This window comes from Myxocyprinus asiaticus, chromosome 42 (genome assembly GCF_019703515.2).
Source record: "Myxocyprinus asiaticus isolate MX2 ecotype Aquarium Trade chromosome 42, UBuf_Myxa_2, whole genome shotgun sequence".
Taxonomy (NCBI): Eukaryota; Metazoa; Chordata; class Actinopteri; order Cypriniformes; family Catostomidae; genus Myxocyprinus; species Myxocyprinus asiaticus.
In genome coordinates this window covers 12342551-12365165 of record NC_059385.1, presented here as the reverse complement: position 1 = coordinate 12365165, position 22615 = coordinate 12342551, and the positions used below count along the sequence as shown (strand labels likewise).

Below are 22615 nucleotides of genomic sequence, written 5' to 3'. Positions count from 1 at the left end.
AGCACCTCCAGTTGGAGCGAGTCCCACCCTCAGAAGATAGATCTGAACTTAAATCTCCCTCTTTAATTTACGGGGAAGCAATTTCACAACCAGTCTGGATCAATGATTACGTGTAAAAGTAGTCACTTTTTGTCGCGTGAATTGAACTGCGATGCGCTTAATTATTTTCCTCGAGTAAATTTACAACACGACTCGAAAACATGACAACGAGACGACACTTTCTGATGCTTTGTTGGGTTTTTGCAATTATTTATAACATTCAAGGTGAGTAGACCTACAAAGTAACTGTAACTGTTTTGTCTTGAAGTGGCGAGTTAGAAGTTTGGTCTGAGGTGAAGATACTGTACTTCCTTAATTTCTAAAAGATATTTAATTTAATCAACTTCCTATTTAATTTCCCGAAAATATGTTAATGTTTGGGTTGTTTTAATGCATACATTTTTCATCTTTTTTCAAAAGGTTAGATTATATATATATATATATATATACATATAGTATAAGTTAACATTTCAATTCGTCACTCCTTTTGAAAGTATGATCTGCTTTTAATGGTTACAACAAAAATGTAAAATCATTTTAATCAAATGCTTGTTTAGAAGTGTCCAGAACCCTAAAGGAAGGGACATGGGCCTAATGGATAATCTGATTTTGAGTCCAAAACATATTTTAAAAGTGTCTGTTATTGTCTTAAAACAATTGGTCTCCTATAAGTCTATGTAGAATGAAACGAGTTGCTTTGCTTTGTACATACATCCATGGTTTCCCCCAAATTCTTCTAGAGCAAAAATAACATAGCAGGACTGTGAGACCCTTGCTTTCCTCTTCTCCAGGAAACTGCCCTATCAGAGACAATAGAAACTTTTAATAGTCAAACACATCTTTGCCAAGAATGTAGCAGTCAAATTCTCCATTGTGCAGTTTCACCCTAGCTTACCTTCTGATTCGGCCTCTGATGGAAAATAAAGTCGGTTCTTGATGCGTCAAAACGTCAAGAACACGCTTCAGTTTAAATGTTTAACAACCTCATTTTAAAATTACAGAGCCACGAAATCAGATATAACACAAGTCTCACTTGTTGTAAGACTCAACCAAGTGTGCCTCTTTGTTTCAAGGACACGCTCTCATGCATATATGATTGGCATGTTTTGGCGTGAGAGTACAAAGAGACATTGTAAGCACATTGTAAGTGGACCAATAATAGCAGAGAAGCATTCCTGCACTTGGTGCACAGGTGACAGATGTCCTGTTGGTCCATGACTTTGTTTGTGAGTGCTGGCCCTTTGTTCCTCTCACAGTGGGAAAAACAGCCCCCCACACTTACTCCATTTCCGTTCTGTGCAGGAAATGTGTTTCCCTTACTCATTGACGGGTCACCCAGCATACTGGTCAAAAGAATTGAATCTCTCAGGATTGGAATTGTTTTTGTTTTTTTTATTGGAAATCACTGTTGTGAGGACGTGCATGTTTCCAATGGACTTTAGAGTCATCTGCCATCATTTACTCACCCTCATGTTGTTTTTTTATCTTGACCCTAATTCTGTTCCACAGGTTCCAGACTCATTGCAGATAACAGCCTGCCCCGTATCATCCACCATCCCTCTGATGTGGTGGTCAGAGCGGGCAGCCCAGCCACACTGTCCTGCAGGGCAGAGGGCAACCCTGAGCCCACCATACAGTGGCTCAGAAATGGCCAGCCCCTGGACACAGAGAAGATGGATGTAGAGTCACGGCCCATCGTTTTACCAGAAGGAAGCTTGTTCTTCCTCAGCGTTGTCCCTGGGAGAAAGAGTCAAACTCATGAAGCGGTATACGCCTGCATTGCTCGGAACAGCGCCGGAGTTGCGACTAGCAGAAATGCATCTCTTCATATAGCAGGTAGTGGATTTAATTTGAATCACTACATCGCGAGTTATATTATTATATGACTCTTTGAAATGCTTGATTTTGATTGGTCAATTGTGGCACTTGGCTGTCAAATACTTGTATATAATGTCCACTAAACTGTAACATTGACAGTTGTCCATGGCAAGCTTGTTTCATGATTCTCGAATCACTCTGCGGACTCTTTCCTCTCACATACTGATAATAATTTAAACTCAAACCAACTCAACTCAAATACATTTAGGTTATTCATTAATTATTTTATTTTTTCAATGTAGCTGTGCAAGAGGTGGGATACCATCAAACAGTTAGTGAGCATGTTTACATGCATGATCCTGCACTGATTTTGCTTAAACCTAAAAACAGATTTCAAATCTCATTGTCCTGCATTGTTAGATTTTTTTAAATAAGCCAATTTTTGATAGTTAGAAGTGTATTGGTGTGCATCTAAACACTCATTTTTACAAAATAAACCCCTACAGGGTCATACAAAACCAATCTGCTTCAGTTTAGGTTCCTGATTTTGTGCTTATGATCAGCTGACCATATTTTATCCCTGAATTAGTGCCAGTAAAAGGTTGTAGATGTAGATGATCGTATACCTTCCTTCTGTACATTCCTATATACTTTAACATGGTCAAGCTTGACAGACCCTGATAACAATCAGTTGCCCATCAAGAGCTACTTAAATACTTAAGGTGAACCAGAGGGTGAGGAAGCCTATTAAGATGGTCTGTGAGATTACTGGAGATCAGATGTCAAAGTTTGCCTTTCTCCCCGAAACAAACAGTAGACTAATTGAGCTTTGACAGCATACTGTGTTTGTAGCCCAAACAGAATCTGCATTCCACAGCAGTGGAGCTAATTGAGACATTAAATCAATTGATGCACACAATGAAATTGTGATTTGTTAATATTGTTTCACTGCTAGACAATTTGGTACAAAACAAATAGCTACATCAGACAAGCTGGCAATGGGCCTTATTTCCTGAAGCTTTGAGGAAGTTATAGTGACAAAAAAGATTGAAAGAGAACAAATATGAATAAAGATGATACTTTTTTAGTTTTCTTTTTTTTTTTTTACGTTTTTTTTTCAGCCCTCTGAAAAAGTTTGAAACCCCAGACCCCAGTTTGAAACCCCCTGATTAAGAGAGCTAAGGCAATGTAATGCGAAATATAATTTTTTTTTTTTAAAACATTCACTCAAAAGTATTTGAAAACAGAAACCGTGCATAATATTCAAGTGTGTAATGTAGGCTTTGATTCATCTGATCACGTGTGTGGTTTACAGCTCTGCGCGAGGAGTTCCGGGTGCAGCCCAGGGACGTGGAGGTGGCGGTTGGGGAGGTGGCTGTGATGAACTGCAGCCCGCCTGTGGGACATCCTGAGCCCAACATCACCTGGAGGAAAGACGGAATCCTCATCAACAGCAGCAATGAACATTACACTGTGAGAGCCAAACGTAGTCTTTCAGAGGAATCAAGGGCTTGATTTGAGGGCACTGTTTTGACAGAAATTAGAAGAAGGATCTGATTTAAAAGATGTATATGATGTTTGACAGGTGTTTGGAGTTGATTTGTCCTAAAAGTTGACTTAACTTTTTGTCTTGGGAGCACTTATCTGGAAATGTCCATAGAGGGCAGTACAACACAGAAAGAGATTCACAGATACATACCAATGCCATAGGAGCACATTTAGTGTGCCTGAAAGACATTGTAACTAACTGATTGTTTTCTGTTTCTCTGCATGATGTATAGGAACTCAGTGGTAAACTGATCATTGCTCCTGCTCAGAAGAATGACTCTGGAATTTATAGCTGCATAGCTTCAAACACCATTGGAGTGAGAGAGAGTCGAACTGCTCGGCTTTCTGTATTAGGTTAGAAATAGAAATATTTCAAAAATATTCATGTTACATAAAATTTGGCATTCAAAAAGCACCAACATGGTGTGAATTCTAGAAGTCTTTTAATTTAAGTACTGTATAGCATTAAAAGATGCATGTAGACTCATTCATCTGACCTTCACCCTCAGCCAAACCGGTTTTACAGCGTAAACCAGAGGATGTATCAGTACAGCTTGGGGATTCAGCAAAGTTTTTTTGTGAGGCAGATGGAGACCCCATGCCTTCTGTAGAGTGGAGTCGAGAACAAGGACCACTACCCAATGGCAGGTCAGATGCATATAGACCCTAAGGGCTTACTTGGTCTTAAATGTTAATCATAAACATGCTAGCTGCTGATCCTACAAGGGGAGGAAAAAATTGAATTTTTAAATTGTATTCATGATCATGTGATGTTTGCAGATATTTGATCAACCCAGACCACAGTTTGCAAATCCACTATGTGACAGCCCAGGACATGGGCAGGTACACTTGCACTGCAGAAAATAAGCTTGGTGTGTCTGTGGCCAATGCACAACTGCTTGTAGAGGGTAAGAAAGCATGTAATCAGTCAATTAACATAGCAGCTAATAATTGAGGTGCGTAATAAATATACTATGTAAGGCATGATTTTTAAAACAACAGTCCCACCTCAACCACTTCCCAGTTTGCCATTTGTATTCCACTCACCCTGTTGTGTTCAGTGATATCTGGCTAATATATGTTACAGATGTGGGAAGCACTAGACTGAGAGATCTACACAAGGAGCTGTCTGAATTACATGTGAGCCTGCAAAACGTCACAGTTCTGAGTACAGCTTCCAACATGTCTCAAGTCATGTGGAGGGTAAAGCAGTTCAGTTAATGTCTAACTATCATGCATCATACTTTAAATGTGCACTTAGTAACTTTTTGTTTGTGTCATCTTGGACTTAGTGGTGTGGATGCAGCATCATTCAAAATCAATAGTTTTCAGTTACAGATGCCATTGTAGAAATTCACTATTCACAATCAGCCATGATTAATTTAAGGCAGATACTATTTACACCCTGGTGCAAATAGAGGCATATGCTATTTACTCCCCTGTGCAAATAGTGGCAGATATTATTTGCACCCTTACCCTGGTGCAAATAATGGTAGATATTAATTTCACCCTGGTGCAAACAGTGTCAGATACTATTTGGACCCATATTTAAATACTAACTTACATTATATGGGCATCACTGCAGTGTGTTTATTGTGTTTGTTTAGAGTCCCACAGACACACTACATTAACCCCTTCCCCTAAACCTAACCCTAACCTTCTCTTAGAAAAAATAACCTTGGTTTTACTGTAGTAACCATAGTTTCACCATGGTATTTTATACAAATTATATTACCACCATATTACTGTTGTAACTCCGTGGTTAATTGCATTAAAACTATGGTTTCTGCCAAAAAACATGGTTACTACAATATTACTATACAGTGATGCAATCTACACACAAGTGATGTAGAGCCATGGGAAAGAGTGCGAATGACAGACCCCACCTCCAGATAAAACCCTCGTCTGCACTCCCAGACATTCACCATGACCAAATCACTGCAATGAAATCAAAATTTATATCCATTTTTATCTATTATTTTAAGTAGTATTAAAGGGAATATTAAGAGTGGAAATCGGATGGGGAAAAAGGCAGAAACGAACCAGGTGCTAGGTCAGGACAACACTGCACATTCACACCGTCTTTACACCCCACACCACTGCAATGACATCTATTGTCTAGTTTGACATATATTCCTGTGGTTTCACAAGACTATTGGGGTTCAAATAGCTGCACTGTGTGGAAGATGCTATTTACACCGGGGTGCAAATAGTCACTCCATTAATTTAATCCAAGAGTGAAAGTGTCCAATAACAAGACGGTTACTGAGATTAAGCGTGTAATATTCTGCTGGTCATTTGGTTCTAAAATGGCAGCCCCCTTGAGGTAGCCCCTGCCCCATGTAGAATAAAACAGCTTTTATAAGGTTACTGATATGACTAGAGTCCTCATCTCATGTGAGTGCTCATGATTTCATACATATGTTTAAAAAAATCACAATTCATTCCTTTTAGAAGTAAAACTTTTTTAATGGGGAAAAAATTACTGAGTGCACCTTTAAATGACTGTTATGTTACTTTTCAGGTTTACACATGCACTTTATATTATATAAGCAATGTTTCAAAGCGTAGTGAGTTGTCTACCTAGACAACATTTTAAGTCATCATAGACAAGCTCTGTTGCTATTACAAATCGTAAGAAGAAAATTTGTGCTGGAGTTTTTTTTATGACTGATACCAGTACTGATTATTTTTATGTTTAGGTGTCTGTTAACCGATATGGATTGCCGATTTATTTATTTTTATTGTTTCATTTATGTTTTTCGACAATGTTAATCTAAATCATTCACCACTAGCTCTAAAGGTGAACAGCCAACTTTACAAGACTATTTTGCATAGTCAACAAAGAATTAATGTAACTATTTTTTATTGGCAATATACATTTTTTTTTTGTTTTTTGTCCATTAATATCTAAGAATTTGCACAGTTTGTTCTCCATTATGTCAGGTCATCTTTGGTTTAAGCTATATCTAATTTTAACACTAAAAGAACTGATTTTAAAAAGTGGCAAAAGTTTAAATGTACAGTAAAATTGGTCAAACTGATTATCGTCTATCTCTACATTAAATACTGAAAAATGTTACTAAAACATAATTCCATCTAATTAAAAATACACTCTTTCACCCAATAATTGTGTGTACCATGTATTTATGTGCTTATTTGAGTATCACAGCATTAATGGAGTTGCCTATGTAGACCATTTCAAGTTATACATTTATGAGGATATATTTGTGTTAGGATGCAATTTGTCTTCCACTATGTGGGTTCATGTGAGGTTGGGCTATGTCTAAGTTTAACATTATAAGAACTGATTACAAAAAAAGTGGAGGAAGTGTAAATATATTTACTTTACAATCTTTACATTAAATACTGAAAAGTGTCCTTAAAAAATATTTCCATCTAATTACCACCACTGTTCACAATTGCACTTTTCCCCCCATATTTGTATGTACTATATATATTTCTGTGCTTATTGATCATAAACAGAGCTGCCTGTGTAGACTGATTCAAATCAGTCGTTTCTGAGGTTTCATTTATGCTAGGATGCTGCCTAAGTATATAGCTGCCTATTTGGATGGTACATAGATAGCAAGGCAGCTCACTAGGTTTTGGAACAGAGCTCCAGTATTCTGTATACTGTACATTGTGTCAATCATCAGTTCTTGTCTGCACAAACTGATTGCATGCCTGATGGATTTGCTCTCGTGTTTGTTTTTCTGCATTTAGCTGCAGTCCTCTCTTTCAAAGCCTCATTATCTTGAAGGCTTTGAGGTTCTGTATCGGTCTCTTCTGCCAGCCAGCTCTGACTGGACAGCTCAACGGGTTCCTCAGCCTAATGTTCACACTCACGTGGGACCTCTTAAGAGAGGCTACAAGTACGAGTTTAAAGTTCGACCCTACGGCAGCAGCCTGTATGGGCGGGAGAGCAACACCAGACACTTACAAGTACCAGAGAAAGGTGAGAATCCACAACACATAACCATGTAAACCAAATTACCACCAGCAGACAATGAATATAGTAGCTGTATTGAAGCAGATTTTCTACACTGAAAGTGACTTTAAAAGATCCTCTGGAGCAAATCAAGATAAAGTGCCTTGATTTAGCCTCAATGTTTTTTGGTCTGTTCTCAGTCCCTAGTGCACCACCTGAGGATGTCTCCATAACAATGCCCACTGACCGTAATGACACTGTCCACCTGAGCTGGGAACCCCCACCTCATGAGGCTCACAATGGGATCATTCAGGGATATCAGGTATTTTTTTACAAAAAGACATCCACTTTGATATATTTATAAGACAAAACATCATTTGAGAATAAGTTTTCTCTCCAACAGATATGGTGGAATATGTTGAGGAACAACAAAGGAAATTGTTTACTAGATGGATGATTTTATCTTTTTATAATCATTATGAAGTGTGAAAGCAGCATTCAGATTGTAAAATTGATGTGACTTTTTGGCAGGTGTGGTGTGTGGAATCTGAGGAGCTAAAGTCTTTGAACTGGACTCTGGACAGTGGAACACACAGTCTTGAGATCAGTCCACTGCAGCCCGGCAGGCTATACTGGGTCACAGTGGCTGCCGTTAACGGGGCAGGAGTGGGGCTTCAGAGCGACCCGCACAAACTGCTCATAGGTAAGCCATGACGTAAACGGAGACATTTGCCTGGCCACTGAAATGCATTAATTTATCAAAGGATCATTTTATTTGTCTTATTATTTCATAATATTATTTTGTTTTTCTCTACAATTTAGTAAAATATATAGGATGTAGTACTAATCAAAAATAAACTTGGTATAAAACATTACTGTTAAAGTGGAATTTGCTTAATATGATACCTGTCTCTCTCTCTCTCTCTGTCTTTCCCAGAGTCCAGGCAGGAGGTGACACCTTATCAAACAGGCATAGGCAGTGTGTCTCATATCCTCGCTGTGATTAAAGAGCCGGTGTTTATCGGCAGCGTTGGCACCCTCCTGTGGTGTTTTTTGATGATTACAGCCGTGTTTCTGTACAGGAGACATGTCAAATCTGCCAAGCCGGGAGGCAAAAACTCAGGTAATCTCTACAGTAAATCTACAGTCACCATGTACGGGTACATCGTTTTCTATTATTCACTTCATTACTGCTATTGTTAAATTGTTTTAATTTTTAAAATATCTGTCAAATTGAATTATTTACTCTTTAAATTCTAGGTTTGTATAGACTGGAAAGTAAAGACCTCATCATCAAACACAGGTACAAAATGATGTTTGATTTCAGTGCCTTGGTACATTGATGATATGATTTGATATATAAAATGGTCCTAAATTATTACAATATTCATAAATCATAATATTTAGATGGTACTCCAGGCTACTTCAAAGAACACCATGGAACTACCATGGTATATGTCCAAAAAGCCTAAATAAGCCTAAAGTCTAAAAATCTTGGTAGAGCTATTTTATTGTCCTTTTGCTACCTGCTGATGGTTTCCTAATTGTATGCACAAGCTCAGCTGGTAAATTAGTCATGTTTTACAGAATCCTTGTGCTTTGTAGAATGGTGGCACCAGACTCTCCATGGATCTCTGGAGGCTGGAGGCCAAACTCAAGCAGTGAGCCCAAGCAGAGCTTTTGGACCTCGAGCCAGGAGAACATTGGCTTCCGGAGAACCAGTGAGTCACAGCTTGCAGTCAAAATCCATAGTCATAACCTCCCCGCAGAGTTCAGTGGCAATTCTGATTCAGGCTGCCAGGCTGTTCTTTCAAATTGAAATTAATCTGAAGCCAAAAATTGAAACAACAAAAGTCTAACATTTGAAAAACAACCCCAACTGTAGCTTTTTCTGAAAGGTATATGCCTATTTCGGGTTCAAGTAAGTTATGCTCAATCAACAGCATTTGTGGCACATTGTTGATTACCACAAAATTTAATTTTGACTTGTCCCTCCTTTTAATAAAAAAAAAAAAAAAGAAGCAAAAAATCTGGGTTGGAGTGAGGCACTTACAATGGAAGTCAATGGGGACAATCCATAAATGTTAAAATACTCACTGTTTCAAAAGTATAAGTGTGATAAAATCACTTTTAAAACCATAAACGCCATAAACTGAAAAAACTAAAACAAAAAACAACAACAACAACAATGATTTAAACAACTTTGCTGCTTAAATAATACTCTAGTTTTAACAAAAGAATTAATGTAAAAGCATTTATAAAATTAGAAGCTTCACATTTCTGCCTTTAAACCCTCCAAAAATTGGCCCCATTCATTTACATTGTAAGTGCCTCACTGTAACCTTTTGCCTTTTTTAAAGAAAAGGAGCGACAGTCGAAATTATTTTTTGTGCCAATCAGCATTATGCCACAAATGCTGTCGATTGAGCTTAACTTGCATTGAGCCCGATATATTCATTTAAAGTAATAATTCACCCAAAAATAAAAATTATTTTATCTTTTACTAACCCCCATGTTGTTCCAAAACATATGAGTTTTTTCTCTCTCAGTGCAACACAAAAGGAGATGTTAGGCAGAATGTTAGTGTCAATCACCATTCATTTTCATTGTATGGAAAAAAAAAAAAAAAGATGCAATGAAAGTGAATGATGACTGACTCCAACATATAATCACCTATAATCTCATTTTATGTTCCACGAAGGAAGAATATTTTTTGGTTTGGAACAACATCAGGGTGAGTAAATGATGACTGAATTGTCATGTTTTTAGTGAATCCCATATCAGTCTCTCTTCTACTATCATTTTACTCCTCATCATCTCTCTGGATGACAGATATGTCCTCATGAGAACCTTCAAAAGCGCCTGTCACCCCTGGAGTCAGAACTCTTCCGAGTTCTCATCAACTCTAATTACCCTTGACATCCTGGCACATTATGTAAATCAGTCTGATTTTTACCTATCTTCTGACAGCTCTGCCCATAACAGCTATAAAGGACTCCAACCCCCTGCGGTCAGCCGTCCCCATCGTACCAGACAATTGTGGCGTCTACGGCACCTTTTACGTGGATCTAACTGGGAATGGGCTGAAGACATTTAGTAGTCCAGGACGATGTCCCAAAATGCCCCACGGCAACTCTCAGCTGCATAACTCGGAGACGGTTCGCATCACTGAGCCCATCGTCAAAACTGCTGTTGTAAGAGAAGTGCAGGCGTTGCCATGGAAACGTGCCCTCCCTTCCCAGCCCAATATGGGAGTTCTGAAAGAATCTTGGGAGAAAAATTATAAACGAGGTGTGATGATCATTAATTCACTGATTTGAGTCATTTATACATTCTGCTGTGGGACAAGACACTGATGCACATGTATGTCCCCTTCTAGAATTGCATGCTGTGAAAAGTGCCCCTTTAATGCCCATGCATCAACAAGCCCTGGCAGTGTGCAGTACGCCGGGTAACCATCAGCAAAAATTTAGTCAACATCCAGCAGGTACAGTACTTCCTGTTTAAAGGGATAGTTCACCCAAAAATGAAAATTTTGTCATAATTTACTCAACCTCATGTTGTTCCAAACCCTTATGACTTTCTGTCTAGGAGAGGTTTAGAATTATATTGAAATAATAACCTAGATGTTTAGATTTCGTTGTTCTATGTACTGTCAGGTGATGTATCAGAGTCTGTGAAGCCACTGAGCTCTCCACGAATCCTGCACTACTCTGCCTCACTGCAGTTGGTGGACATGTTGCCCAGCCCTCCGCATCTTCAAATGGAGGACAACCACAGCCTCAGCTCAGAGGAAGAGTGAGAATCACACATACACCCAGAGGAAAATGTTATTGCTCAGAGATTGCTCTTTCATAACTCAGTAGACTTTATGGAGCTGTCAGTTCTGTGTTAAAGGTATAGTTCAACCAAAAAAAAAAAAAAAGATGTGTATGATTACCTTTCTTCTGCTGAACACAAACAAAGATTTTTAGAAAGATATCTCAGTTCTGTAGATCCATACAATGTAAGTCAACAGGGTCCAAAACTTTGAGGTTCTAAAAAAGCACATAAAGTCAGCATAAATGTTACCCATAAGACTACAGTGGTTAAATCTATATCTTTAGAAGCGATATGATAGGTGTGAGTGAGAAGCAAATCAATATTTAAGTTCTTTTTCTCTATAAATTTTCCTCCCTGCCCAGTAGATGGCGATATGCACAAAGAACGTGAATCACCAAAAACAAATGAAGAACTCTCAGGAGAGAAGAGCCCCTTTAGGCTATGTGCAGGCTGCAGGCAAATCAGAATTTTTCAGGCAGACTGTCTGCACTATTAATTGCAAGTGATCAAATCAGATTTGTGTGTTCAGACATAACCAACCTATCTGCATGGGTTGCTCTGGTAACGACGTAGGCGTACCCACGTGACGATGCTTTCAAAACAGATGCGGGAAAAATGGAAGTGCATCATCTCACTCTCCAAATAAGTGCCCTGTCCAGTCGCAGGAGACTGGTAAATATTGTGATGTTCCGTGCTGCAGTCACGGCCAGCTTATGAATACTTCCGGCATTTCCATCAACGATTTTTGACGTCATCGTTGTGTGTCGCGTTAAGAGTGACGCAAAAGACCATTTGAAATCCGATTTGAGCAGCCAGAGCGTCCGGACTGAGACGCATCTGAAAAAATCAGATTTAAATTTGAATTTGAAACCACCTCCCGATGTGGTTTGAATCCAGATTCGGAAAAATCAGATTTCATGTGTTTTTTTGCAGTCCAGACTATTAAAACTCATCTGGATATGCAAAAAATAAGATTTTTAGTGGCAGTCTGAACATAGCCTTAGAGGCTGTTTGAAAGTGGATTTTAGTAAAAAAAAAAAAAAAAAGGGGACATAAATGTTGATCTGTTTCTCACCCACACCTATCATATTGCTTCTGAAGAAATGGATTTAACCACTGGAGTCATATGGATTACTTTTATGCTGCCTTTATGTGCTTTTTGAGCTTCAAACTTTTGATCACCATTCACTTGCATTGTATGCAATGAAAACCTACAGAGCTGAGATATTCTTCTAAAATTCTTTATTTGTGTTCAACAGAACAAAAAAAGTAATACATATCTGGGACGGCATAAGGGTGAGTTAAATGATGAGAGAATTTTCATTTTTGGGTGAACTATTTCTTTAAGAATCAACTTTCAGATGTTTCTCCTTTAATGTAAAAATTCCATAGGTGAACGTTGACACAATTTCCTTGGGTTTTTCCAAATATGGATGATTTTTCATTCTTCAGTGGAACACAAAGTAGATGTCAGGCAGTATGTTAGTCTCAGTCACCATTCACGTTCATTGCATCTTTCAAAACAATGAAATGTAATGGTGACTGTGACTGTCATTCTGCCTAACATCTCCTTTTGTGTTCCACTGAAGAATGAAAAATCATCAAACTTTGGAAAAAACAGAAGGAAATTGTGTAAAATTTCTCCTATGGAATTTTAGAATTTTAGGAGAAACATCTGTGTTCCAGGGAAGAAAGAAAGTCAAAAGTTTCAAACAACTCGAGGGTGAGTTAATGAGTGAGTTAAGGGTGAAATATCACTTTAATTTCTAAGACTGTGCTCTGTGTGGGCAGCGATGTGTCTCATACATCTCTCTGACCTCTTATTTTCTGGCTTGTGTCACATGATGCCTGTAGCCTCAGTCTGCAGTGAAAAGAACCTTCCTGTCTGAGTCCTGACAGTATGTGAAGCACACTGACAGACCCTCTAATAAATAGTGGGGCCCATTTCCCCTCAACTTCTCTGTCCTTAGAGTTGAGCTAGGGGCTAAATTGACATCCAATCTTTTAGACTGAGAGCAGAGAAACAGTGGTAGACTTCTCTCATCTCACGGTATAATGACACTGTATTGTCACAGACACCATCATTACAAGCCTGCAAGGGCACAACCCCTAAATGTCTGTGGGAAATGGACACAGAGTAAAACTTGAGCTTAGTGGCAGTAGTGATTTATCTCCACTCACATCAGTATGACAGAACGGTGAAACACTAAGGTTTATCACAGCTTGAGAAGTCACTGTGAATAGAGAGACAATCCAGATTCAACTGACATTTTAGAATGGTCAGATACACAATCATTGAGGTGGAAATGAACTTGAACTTTAACAGTTAGTAAAACGTACATGCCCATAAAAAAGAGAAATTACTAATTGTTTATTCTTGAAAAGATAAAGAGCAAATGGTTAACCAGCAAGACTATATTTGATCCACCAGCTCGACCAGCACCAAACCAGCACTAACCAGCATAAGTCCCGGGTATATTTTGTTTTAGTGCATTCCGGATCGGATCGCTCCTGGTCGACCCCGTTGCCTTTCAAAGTGTACTCTTCTCTGAACACGAATGAATACGAACGCATTTGACGCATGCGCACACAATTTTAGTGTGCATGCTTTGCATGAATGAATGCTTTGCGACACAATTTTAGTACCTTCAACAGCAGGCACATGCGCCGACTTGTCCACGAGTATTGCATCATACATACTGTGCGCAGAGCGATCACTAACACTTTGGCCTTAAGCCAACTTCAAAATTGGAAAACCAGCATTGAGATTCATGTTGGTCTAAGCTGGTCTTTTCAGCAGGGTCAGGAGACTAGATGTTTCTGCATCATGCTTAAATTTCAGTATCAACTTTGTCTCGGATGTTTCTCCTAGAATTCCTTCAGAGAAATAAAAATAGACACAAACGGGGTGGTGGCAGAGTAGTTGTCGAGAGTAAGAGTATAGAGCTATAAAATTATATGGAAAGCATACAGTAACTACAGTAATTTGGTCTTTGGATGAGAAATTATTGAGTTCATTTTGAAATCTTTGACTTTTTGCAGACTTGGCAAATTTGAGCAGTGTGAGACGTTGTTGAGATATCTTCTGAAACTCGAGAGGAGACATGTGAGAAAAATCGATAAGTGCAATAAGCAATATGATAGGTGTGGGTGAGAAACAGATTAATATTTAAGTCCTTTTTTTACTATAAATCTCCATTTTCACTTTCACATTCTTGTCTTTTTAGCGATTCACATTATTTATATCGGCACCTACAGGGCAGAGAGGAGAATTTACAGTAAAAAAGGAGTAAAATACACTTGCATTGTGAGGACCTACAGAGCTGAAATATTCTTCTAAAGATCTTTGTTTGTGTTGAGCAGAAGAAATAAAGTCAGAGGGTGAGAAAATTATGAGAATGACTATCCTTTTACGCAAAAGTCTAATTTGCTTTCCATTTAAATTAATTACTGTCTAAGAAAAACAATCGACATATTAAAGAGATCTCAGTTGATGTGTTTTTTTCCTATGGACAAAATGCTGATCTCATGAAGAAGCTTTTCTGAGATGAAACATAATTAATATACTCATACAGTATACTGTATATCTGATCCCACAGGTCTACCAGGTCCACAAAGCTAACAGTAGACATTGGCTCTCAGCAGTCTGTGTGTGCTGCTTCTGGGCTCCAGGGTCCTGCTTCCACCACTACAGTCTGTCCGACTCATCACAGCCCTTCCATGGGTTGCCAAGCCCATCCAAGCCCCTCCTATAGTCAGCTCTCCGCTGCTTCCTTCTGCCTGTCCACTGATGACTACCAGGACACCACACTCAGCACTCAGGGCCACACGCAATGCATGGAGTTCAGCCCCAAATCACAAGGGCAAAGGTAAGATCACAACACCAGAATAAATCTGTCATGTCCAGAAATGTAAAGCTCAAATTATGGAATATCTGAAAGTCTTGTCAACAATGTAACTTTACTCAGCAAAATTTTCTTCAAACTGTTGCTCCACCAAGACAATAGTTGAGCTGGAAGAGAAATTTCACAATAGAAGAAGAGTGTTTAATTAATGTCTGCTATAGTGCCCCTTGAGGCAACGCTGAGAATGCAATGCACACTTCTATTGTGTTATCAACTGTTAAAAAAACTAAGGTTAAAGGAATAGTTCACCCAAAAATTAAAATTCTCTCATCATTTAACTCACCCTAATGCCATACCAGATTTGTATGACTTTCTCCCTTCTAAAGAACACAAATTAAGATATTTAGAAGAATATTTCAGCTCTGTAGGTCCATACAATACAAGTGAATGTGCACCAAAATTTTGAAGCTCCAAAATACAAATAAAGTCAACATAAAAGTAATCCATATGACTCCAGTGGTTAAATCCACGTCTTCAGAAATGATATGATAGGTCTGGGTGAGATATAACAGATAGATATTTAAATACTTTTTTACTATAAATTCTTCTTCCTGCCCAACAGATGGCGATATGCACAAAGAATGCGAATCGCCAAAAACAAAAGAAGAATGTGAAAGTGATGGTTGATAGTGATAAAAGACTTAAATATTGATCTGTTTCTCACTTACACCTATCATAATGCTTCAGAAGGATATGGATTTAACCACTGGAGTCGTATGGATTACTTTTATGCTGACTTTATGTGCTTTTTGAGCTTCAAAATGTTGGTACCCATTGACTTACATTGTATGGACCTACAGAGCTGAGATATTCTTCTGAAAATCTTTGTTTGTGTTCAGAAGAAAGTCATACATCTGGGATGGCATGAGGGTGAGTAAATGATGAAAGAATTTTTCAGTTATGAGTGAACTATTCCTTTAAACCAGCTTATGGTGTTTTAATGGTCTGAGTTGATTTAAACTGGTCTAACTCTCTGGCCAAGCTGGTGTTCAGGAGATCTAGCTTGTCTCTGAGTCTGACAAAACTGTGTTTAGTTTAGTGGGTCAGTCAGTTAGTCTACCAGCCTGAAATGAGCCCTAAACCCCTCTAAAACCTTCAGAATAGAGCAGCGTAAGAAGCTTGACCAGGCTGGGAGACCCAGCATTTATTTAGTTTTTCCCCCAAAAGTATTTCTACGTATACCTACATATCTGGGTCTTTCGTTAACTTTGGGCCTTTTCTAGTCACAGGGGTTGATTTTTTTAAATTATATTTTAAATGAACAGAGTTCGTTTTTTTTCTTTCTTTTTGTGTGATGAAGGTCACATTAAAATTGACTTGGAAACTTTTTACCAGGCCTTCAATTTTTATTTTTATTTTTGGAACACAAGTGCCTTTTATGTATAGATTTTATTATTTAACCTTGTCCCTGACCCAGACTTTCAATATGAAATCAAAGTCCATTGTAAAAATACAAATTATTACGTGTTAAAACTACGATAATCTAAACAAAGAGTGAAATAAACATGAACCATTTCAATATTTATCGCGTGATAAATATTTTTAACCATTTTTCAAAATTACGACTGTCCCACTTTTGTGGCATCATTTCCACCACATCAAACAATTTTGTCTCTGATAAGGTTTTTTCAAAAGTTAGTGTACTTATTAACAAAAAAAAAAAGAAAGAAAAAAAAAGTGAAGAGCATGCTTGAGATTAAATATGAGACAGGTGATCTTTATTGAAAACAAAGAAATTCAAGGTAAATATGAATTTTGAGCAGAATATTTTTATTGGCCGTCAGTCCAATCAAGCTGTAATTGTGAAAAATGTATTTAACTGTATTTAGGATACACAAAACGTTAGCTATAAAATTAGCTTTAGCCATTTTATATATATAAAAAATAAAATAAAATAAAAAACATTTAAAAATGTAATTTCCATCACCCTCATTTCCACCATGGAATTCTATTAATTCAAAACAGAATTTGAATTTTGCTGGAAATTACACTGTGGTGGGAATTTTCATGACTTTCAGAAGAAGAAAGAAAAAAAAAAAAGGTAAAAAATGACAAATCCCCGGTGGTGCATGTGCATAATATACTACTGGACATTTTAAGTACACAAATGTAAAAAAAAAAATAATTTTTGTGAAAACTCTCTTTCTAGAAGTCTACAATGATAAAAGTGCCTAAAGTTGAAGAAGCACCCAATTATTTCTGGTCTAAGGGGGAAATTGTGTTTTGAATTGGATTCATGTGAACTAGCATTATCAAGATGAGTGCTAATTTTGATGTCTGTTCCCAGCACTCTCTCTGATAGTTCACCCTCAGTGTCCCAGCCCTTCTCTCCAACACCAACGTTTGGCTATATCTGCGGGCCTGCAGACCGGGAAATGGGCGACATTGATGATGAACAGGAGTCTCAGCCAATCGGGCTCAGGAAAGCCACACTGAGGAGCACGCCCTCCTCGTGCTGTAGCGAATGGGAGGGCTCGCTGTGGAATGTATGGGGTTCAGAGTCCGAGAGCAACATGACGAGTGCCCGAACAAGTATCATCAGCTCCTCCGACTGCTCATTCATAAACGATGCAAACTTTGCCCGCGTCCTGGCTATGACAGCAGAATCCAAGAGCGGTACTTTATCAGGCAAGACATAAACTTTCTTCACTCTCTGTGGAGGTTGGTCATATAAAGTAAACATTACTCATGATGTATTTGCCAGAAATGGCCACTAGGTGGCACAGTCTGACCATGCATTGGAGTTCTGTTGCCTTATTGGTTAGATATTAAATCTATGATCGGTCTTTTGCAGTCATTCAAACTTTCTTTGTTGCTTACCAGCTTGTTACAGTTTTTCTCTATCAGTTACTGATTTCTCATATCTTCAAGACTGTAATGCTTACAGTATTACAGCTAACAAATCACCGCTCCTGTTTCTAACATTATTTGCCATGGGGGCAAATGGGTACTTGACAATTAACATAAACCTTTTGTTTATTCAAGATAGAACATAATATTTTTGGTTATATTTAGATCAGTGTCAGAAATGAACTTTTCCATTAAGGGTCAATATTTGCCCCTGGATTTGATTTTCATGTGCATTTTTACAGTTACAATTTTGGCCAAAAATATTGGCACCCTTGGTAAGTATGAGCAAAGAAGGCTGTGAAAAAGATGTCATATTGTTTATCCTTTTGATCCTTTTGAAAATATTCACAAAAATCTATCCTTTAATTGAAGTAAACTAATTGAAGGGGGGGGTATTATTCCACCATCATGGCAATAATTAAGAAGTGCCAATCAACTGGAGATGTTATGAATCTGCCTGAAAGAGAACGTGTGTTTATATTGTCTCCGTGCACGGTGAGGAGGATGGTTCAAGTGGCCAAAAATTGTCCAAGGATCACAGCTGGAGAATTGCAGGAATTAGCTGGGTCTTGGTGTCAGAAATTCTCCAAAATTACAATCAGACATCACCTACTTCACAAAAAGTTGTTTGGGAGGGTTTCATAAAAAAGCCTCTGCTCAACAACAAACTCAAGTGTCTTCAGTATGCCAGACACTACTGGAACTTCAAATGCGACCGGGTTCTATGATCAGACAAAACAAAAATAGAGCTTTTTGGCAGCAAACACCAGAGATGATTTTGGCGCACACAGAGAGGTAACCATATGGAAAAGTACCTCATGCCCATGGTTAAATGTGGTGCTGGATCTTTAATGTTGTGGGGCTGTTTTTATGCCAGAGGTCCTGGACATCTTGTTCGGATACATGGCATCATGGACTCTATCAAATACCAACAGATAAAAAATCATAACCTGACTGCCTCTGCTAGAAAGCTTAAAATGAGCTGTGGTTGGATATTCCAGCAGGACAGTGATCCAAAACACACATCAAATTCAACACAAAAATAGTTCACTGACTACAGAATCAAGGTTCTGCCATGGCCATCCCAGTCGCCTGACCTGAAACCCATAGAAAAACTGTGTGGTGAACTGAAGAGGAGAGTCCACCAGCATGGACCTCGAAATTTGAAGGATCTGGATAGATTCTGTATGGAGGAATGGTCTCAGAACACTTGCCATGTGTTCTCTAACCTCATTAGGCATTATAGGAGAAGACTGAGGGCTGTTATCTTGGCAAAGAGAGGTTGCACAAAGTATTGAATAAAAGGGTGCCAACAATTGTGCCACACATATATTTGTATTTTGATAAAACTTGTGTTGTGTTTAGAATTGTTTTAATTGTTTGAGGATAGACTTTTGTGAATATTTTGAATGAAACACTAAAAGGATATATTTTTCACAGCCTTCTTTTCTCATATTTACCAAGGGTGCCAATATTTTTGGCCACCACTGTATGACAGCATATGTTATCTAATCAATTAAAATATGTGTCAAATACTTCAATTTAATTAATTTATTTACATAAATCTGAATAATTATATTGTATGTTTTATGCAACAATTTGTATAGGCCTTGAACAGGATATGAAGAAATATATCAGATATTATTTAGGGGTATTTTTGCCCCCACATATTGTATTTCAGGGGCATTTTTGTCACTTTCGGAAGCATTTTTTTCTAAGTCCTCCTTAATTTCTTACTCTAATTTAGATATATTTATAAAGAATGTTTAGGCTATATTATGTGCTGTTACTGGTCAACAGAGCGAATATTTCTTGTAGTGTCTGTTAACGCGATGGGTGAAAAGTGCCATACGTTGTTCCTGGCAGGCTTCTCAGACTTACAGGCTCCTTTTGATTAGAATTAGGGTGGGAGTGGGGTTAGAACATCTGCTGCCTCCCAGGAACAACCTGAGGCACCTTTGTGCAACGGGCCTCAGTTAAGGTCATAAAAACTGCATTCATAATAATGATAGAAGAATTAGAAAAATAGTTTTAAAGGAACAGTTCACCCAAAAATTAAAATGATGCCATCATTTGCTCACCCTCATGATGTTCCAAACCCATCTGTGGAACTCAAGATATTAGTTAGAACGTTAGTGAATAAAAAAAGTGAATGAAAGAGAATAGTGACTATAGCTAACTTTCTGATAGTAGTGGCTAAGATCTCCTTTTGTGTTCCACGAAAGAAAAAAAGTCATACAGGCTTAGAACAACATGATGGTGATTAAATAATGACAGAATTATTTATTTATTTTTGTGAACAACCCTTTAAATGAAGTGTAGAATTTTCAAACTGCTTGAAATTTCAAGTCAACTACCCAAATATGTAATAAAAATGTATGCATATCCAATACTTCTTCAACAGGTGCCGAATCAAGACAAAAGGCATTAAAATATAACTGAAGAAGAAGATCTATTATTCACTTTTATTGATTCAAAAACTGCAACGTTTCGATCTAAATGATCTTCGTCAGGTGAGAGACCATATGCTGTCATGGATTTGGTGGATTTCTACAACATAAAACCGGCTAAGAATTGTTGTGTGAATACAAAATGAACTTGTAATCCATTGGGTATTATAGTAATTGTAATCGATTAATAAATTATGATGCATATCATTGCATTTTTACACCCCTACTCACTTTTTGTTGTGTTCCCAATGAGGCGGTGAAGAATAGCAGTGTTACTTCAATACAATGAGAAATAATGGGATTTGAGAGGCTGTCTGCAAATTGTCTTGGCTCCCCCACCATCCACTCTGAAGTTTCACCAAATCAATCACTGTTCTCAAAAGAGAAACCTACAGGGACTTTCCTCTCTCCATTTGCTGATTGTTTCCCCCTTTTATTCTCTCTCTCTCTTTCTCTCTCTCTCTCTCTGCCACTTTCTGCCTTTCAATCTCTGTGAATGGATCAGGTCAAATGACTAGTGCATTATAACTGATTACTCCAGCAGTCTTTTTACACATCATACAGTATTAATAATGGTCAGATTGACTGTGGAATGTTTCTTTACATGTGTTGATAAAAAGCCTTTCTTTGTGTTTACTTATGTAAATGTGTGTCTATACATACATATGTGCTTATTTGCTTTGCAATTTGTGTGTGATCGTACATTTTCAGCAGACTTCTCCCCGCCTGAGTCCCCCCTAAGCGTTCTGTTCCCACCTCGAGAGTGTTTCGGAGAGGTGGAGCCGATGCCCGTGTGGGACTGGAGCACCGCATGGGTGGAGGAGTTGGAGGCCCAGTTCAAAGCCTCCAGAGAGGCCAGAAGAACCTCCACATCAACCCGACATTCTGGCATTGAGCACTGGAGAGGACAGCTGGTGAGCAGCCAGAAAAACCCATCAGACCGATGATCAACTCCATGTTACCTCACAGACACACTTGAAGCCTCAAACCAAGGGTTGTTTTTTGGACTTTATTTCCCTGCATTTCTCAGGGCGTCCCCAAGCTTGTAGTTTTGACAGGCCTGGGTTTGTATCAAGGTCAGTTAACTCTAAGAACACATTTCGCTGCGAGGTTTGTGCAGTGTTTTTCACTCTCCATAAGGACATTACCACTCCATGTTAAGGAGAATTGTACAGGACATCCATATTCGCCTTCTAAGAAATGTAAATAAACCGATTTTATTTAATAAACCATATCATACACTTTTATATGACAGAGTCATCTAAAATACACAGGAAATATTATACAAGATGTTTTGTATTTAGATCTCCTTTTTATTATTTTATAATTGAATACATTGGTAACACTTTTCAAAATGAATGTATTCATTAACATTAATGACATTACTTAAGATGAACTAACAATGAACAATACAACTTTTACAGCATTCAACATACAATATACTATTAAATTTTTATGTTTTTTGTTATTGCATTTGCTAATGTTAACAAATACAACCTTATTCTAAATTGTTACCAATACATTTAAAGTTTTAGGTGTCTTTTTTAATAGTTTTCTTTTATGTTAGTTATTTTTAATTTAAACAGGAATATCCAGTATACTAAATGCTTGTCTAAATAAGCTTTTGGAGGTCTGTATATATATATATATATATATATATATATATATATATATATATATATATATATATATATATAATTGTTGGGATTTTTGGGGTGGAAATGGTGGTATAGTTTGAGTAATAATACTGTATTTAGCTGTCATTTCTTAACAAGCATTTCACACAAATATTCTTTAAGCTTGCTGGACTATTAAAAAGTCACATTCAATAAAAAAGCTACTTTATTCTTACTAAAAAAAAACTAGTTTAATTTTCTAATAAAAGTCAATAAAGAAGACAGAGTAATATTGTCCCTATGTGTGAACATTCTATAACAAGCATCCAGTGTTGATTGTAATCCGATTCCAAAGTCATTTGCTACTGCAATCTAATTACTTGTCAAAAGGTAGTGTAACACATTACATTTTAAATTAATGTGATTAGGGTTGTCAGGATTATGAAATTTGGCTGACAGTTGGCAAACAAATAATTGTGATTATGACGATTAATTGTCTGTTTTAGGGCTTTCAAAATTAACATACACATTTTCATATTTCTTAAGGTGCATGTGTGCTTAATACATCTTAATAACTCATTTTTACATATTTAACTTAAAATATATAAATAAAATAATAAAGTAGGGATATATGAT

The 22615-nt window shown here is 37.6% G+C and overlaps 1 protein-coding gene across 5 annotated transcripts; it reads left to right on the top strand.

Annotated features, from left to right (window-relative positions):
• Positions 1-22603, top strand: LOC127432856 (roundabout homolog 1-like). 5 transcript variants are annotated; one of them, XR_007895804.1, is made up of 20 exons: positions 1-264; positions 1549-1875; positions 3173-3330; positions 3639-3759; positions 3915-4053; positions 4186-4313; positions 4493-4608; positions 7132-7363; positions 7537-7658; positions 7868-8039; positions 8274-8459; positions 8597-8639; positions 8942-9057; positions 10307-10627; positions 10716-10823; positions 10996-11134; positions 14758-15027; positions 17351-17691; positions 20318-20426; positions 20617-21210. XR_007895804.1 is itself a non-coding variant. In XM_051684325.1 (19 exons), the coding sequence occupies exons 1-19, from the start codon at positions 201-203 to the stop codon at positions 21308-21310; spliced, it is 3276 nt and encodes a 1091-aa protein (XP_051540285.1). In that variant the 5' UTR covers positions 1-200; the 3' UTR covers positions 21311-22603. The 5 variants fall into 5 exon arrangements, 4 of the variants coding, with proteins under 4 accessions (XP_051540285.1, XP_051540282.1, XP_051540284.1 ...); XM_051684325.1 differs by lacking the exon at positions 20318-20426 and having other exon boundaries at positions 4493-4545; positions 21075-22603; XM_051684322.1 differs by lacking the exon at positions 20318-20426 and having other exon boundaries at positions 21075-22602.
• Positions 22604-22615: the final 12 nt, after the last annotated feature.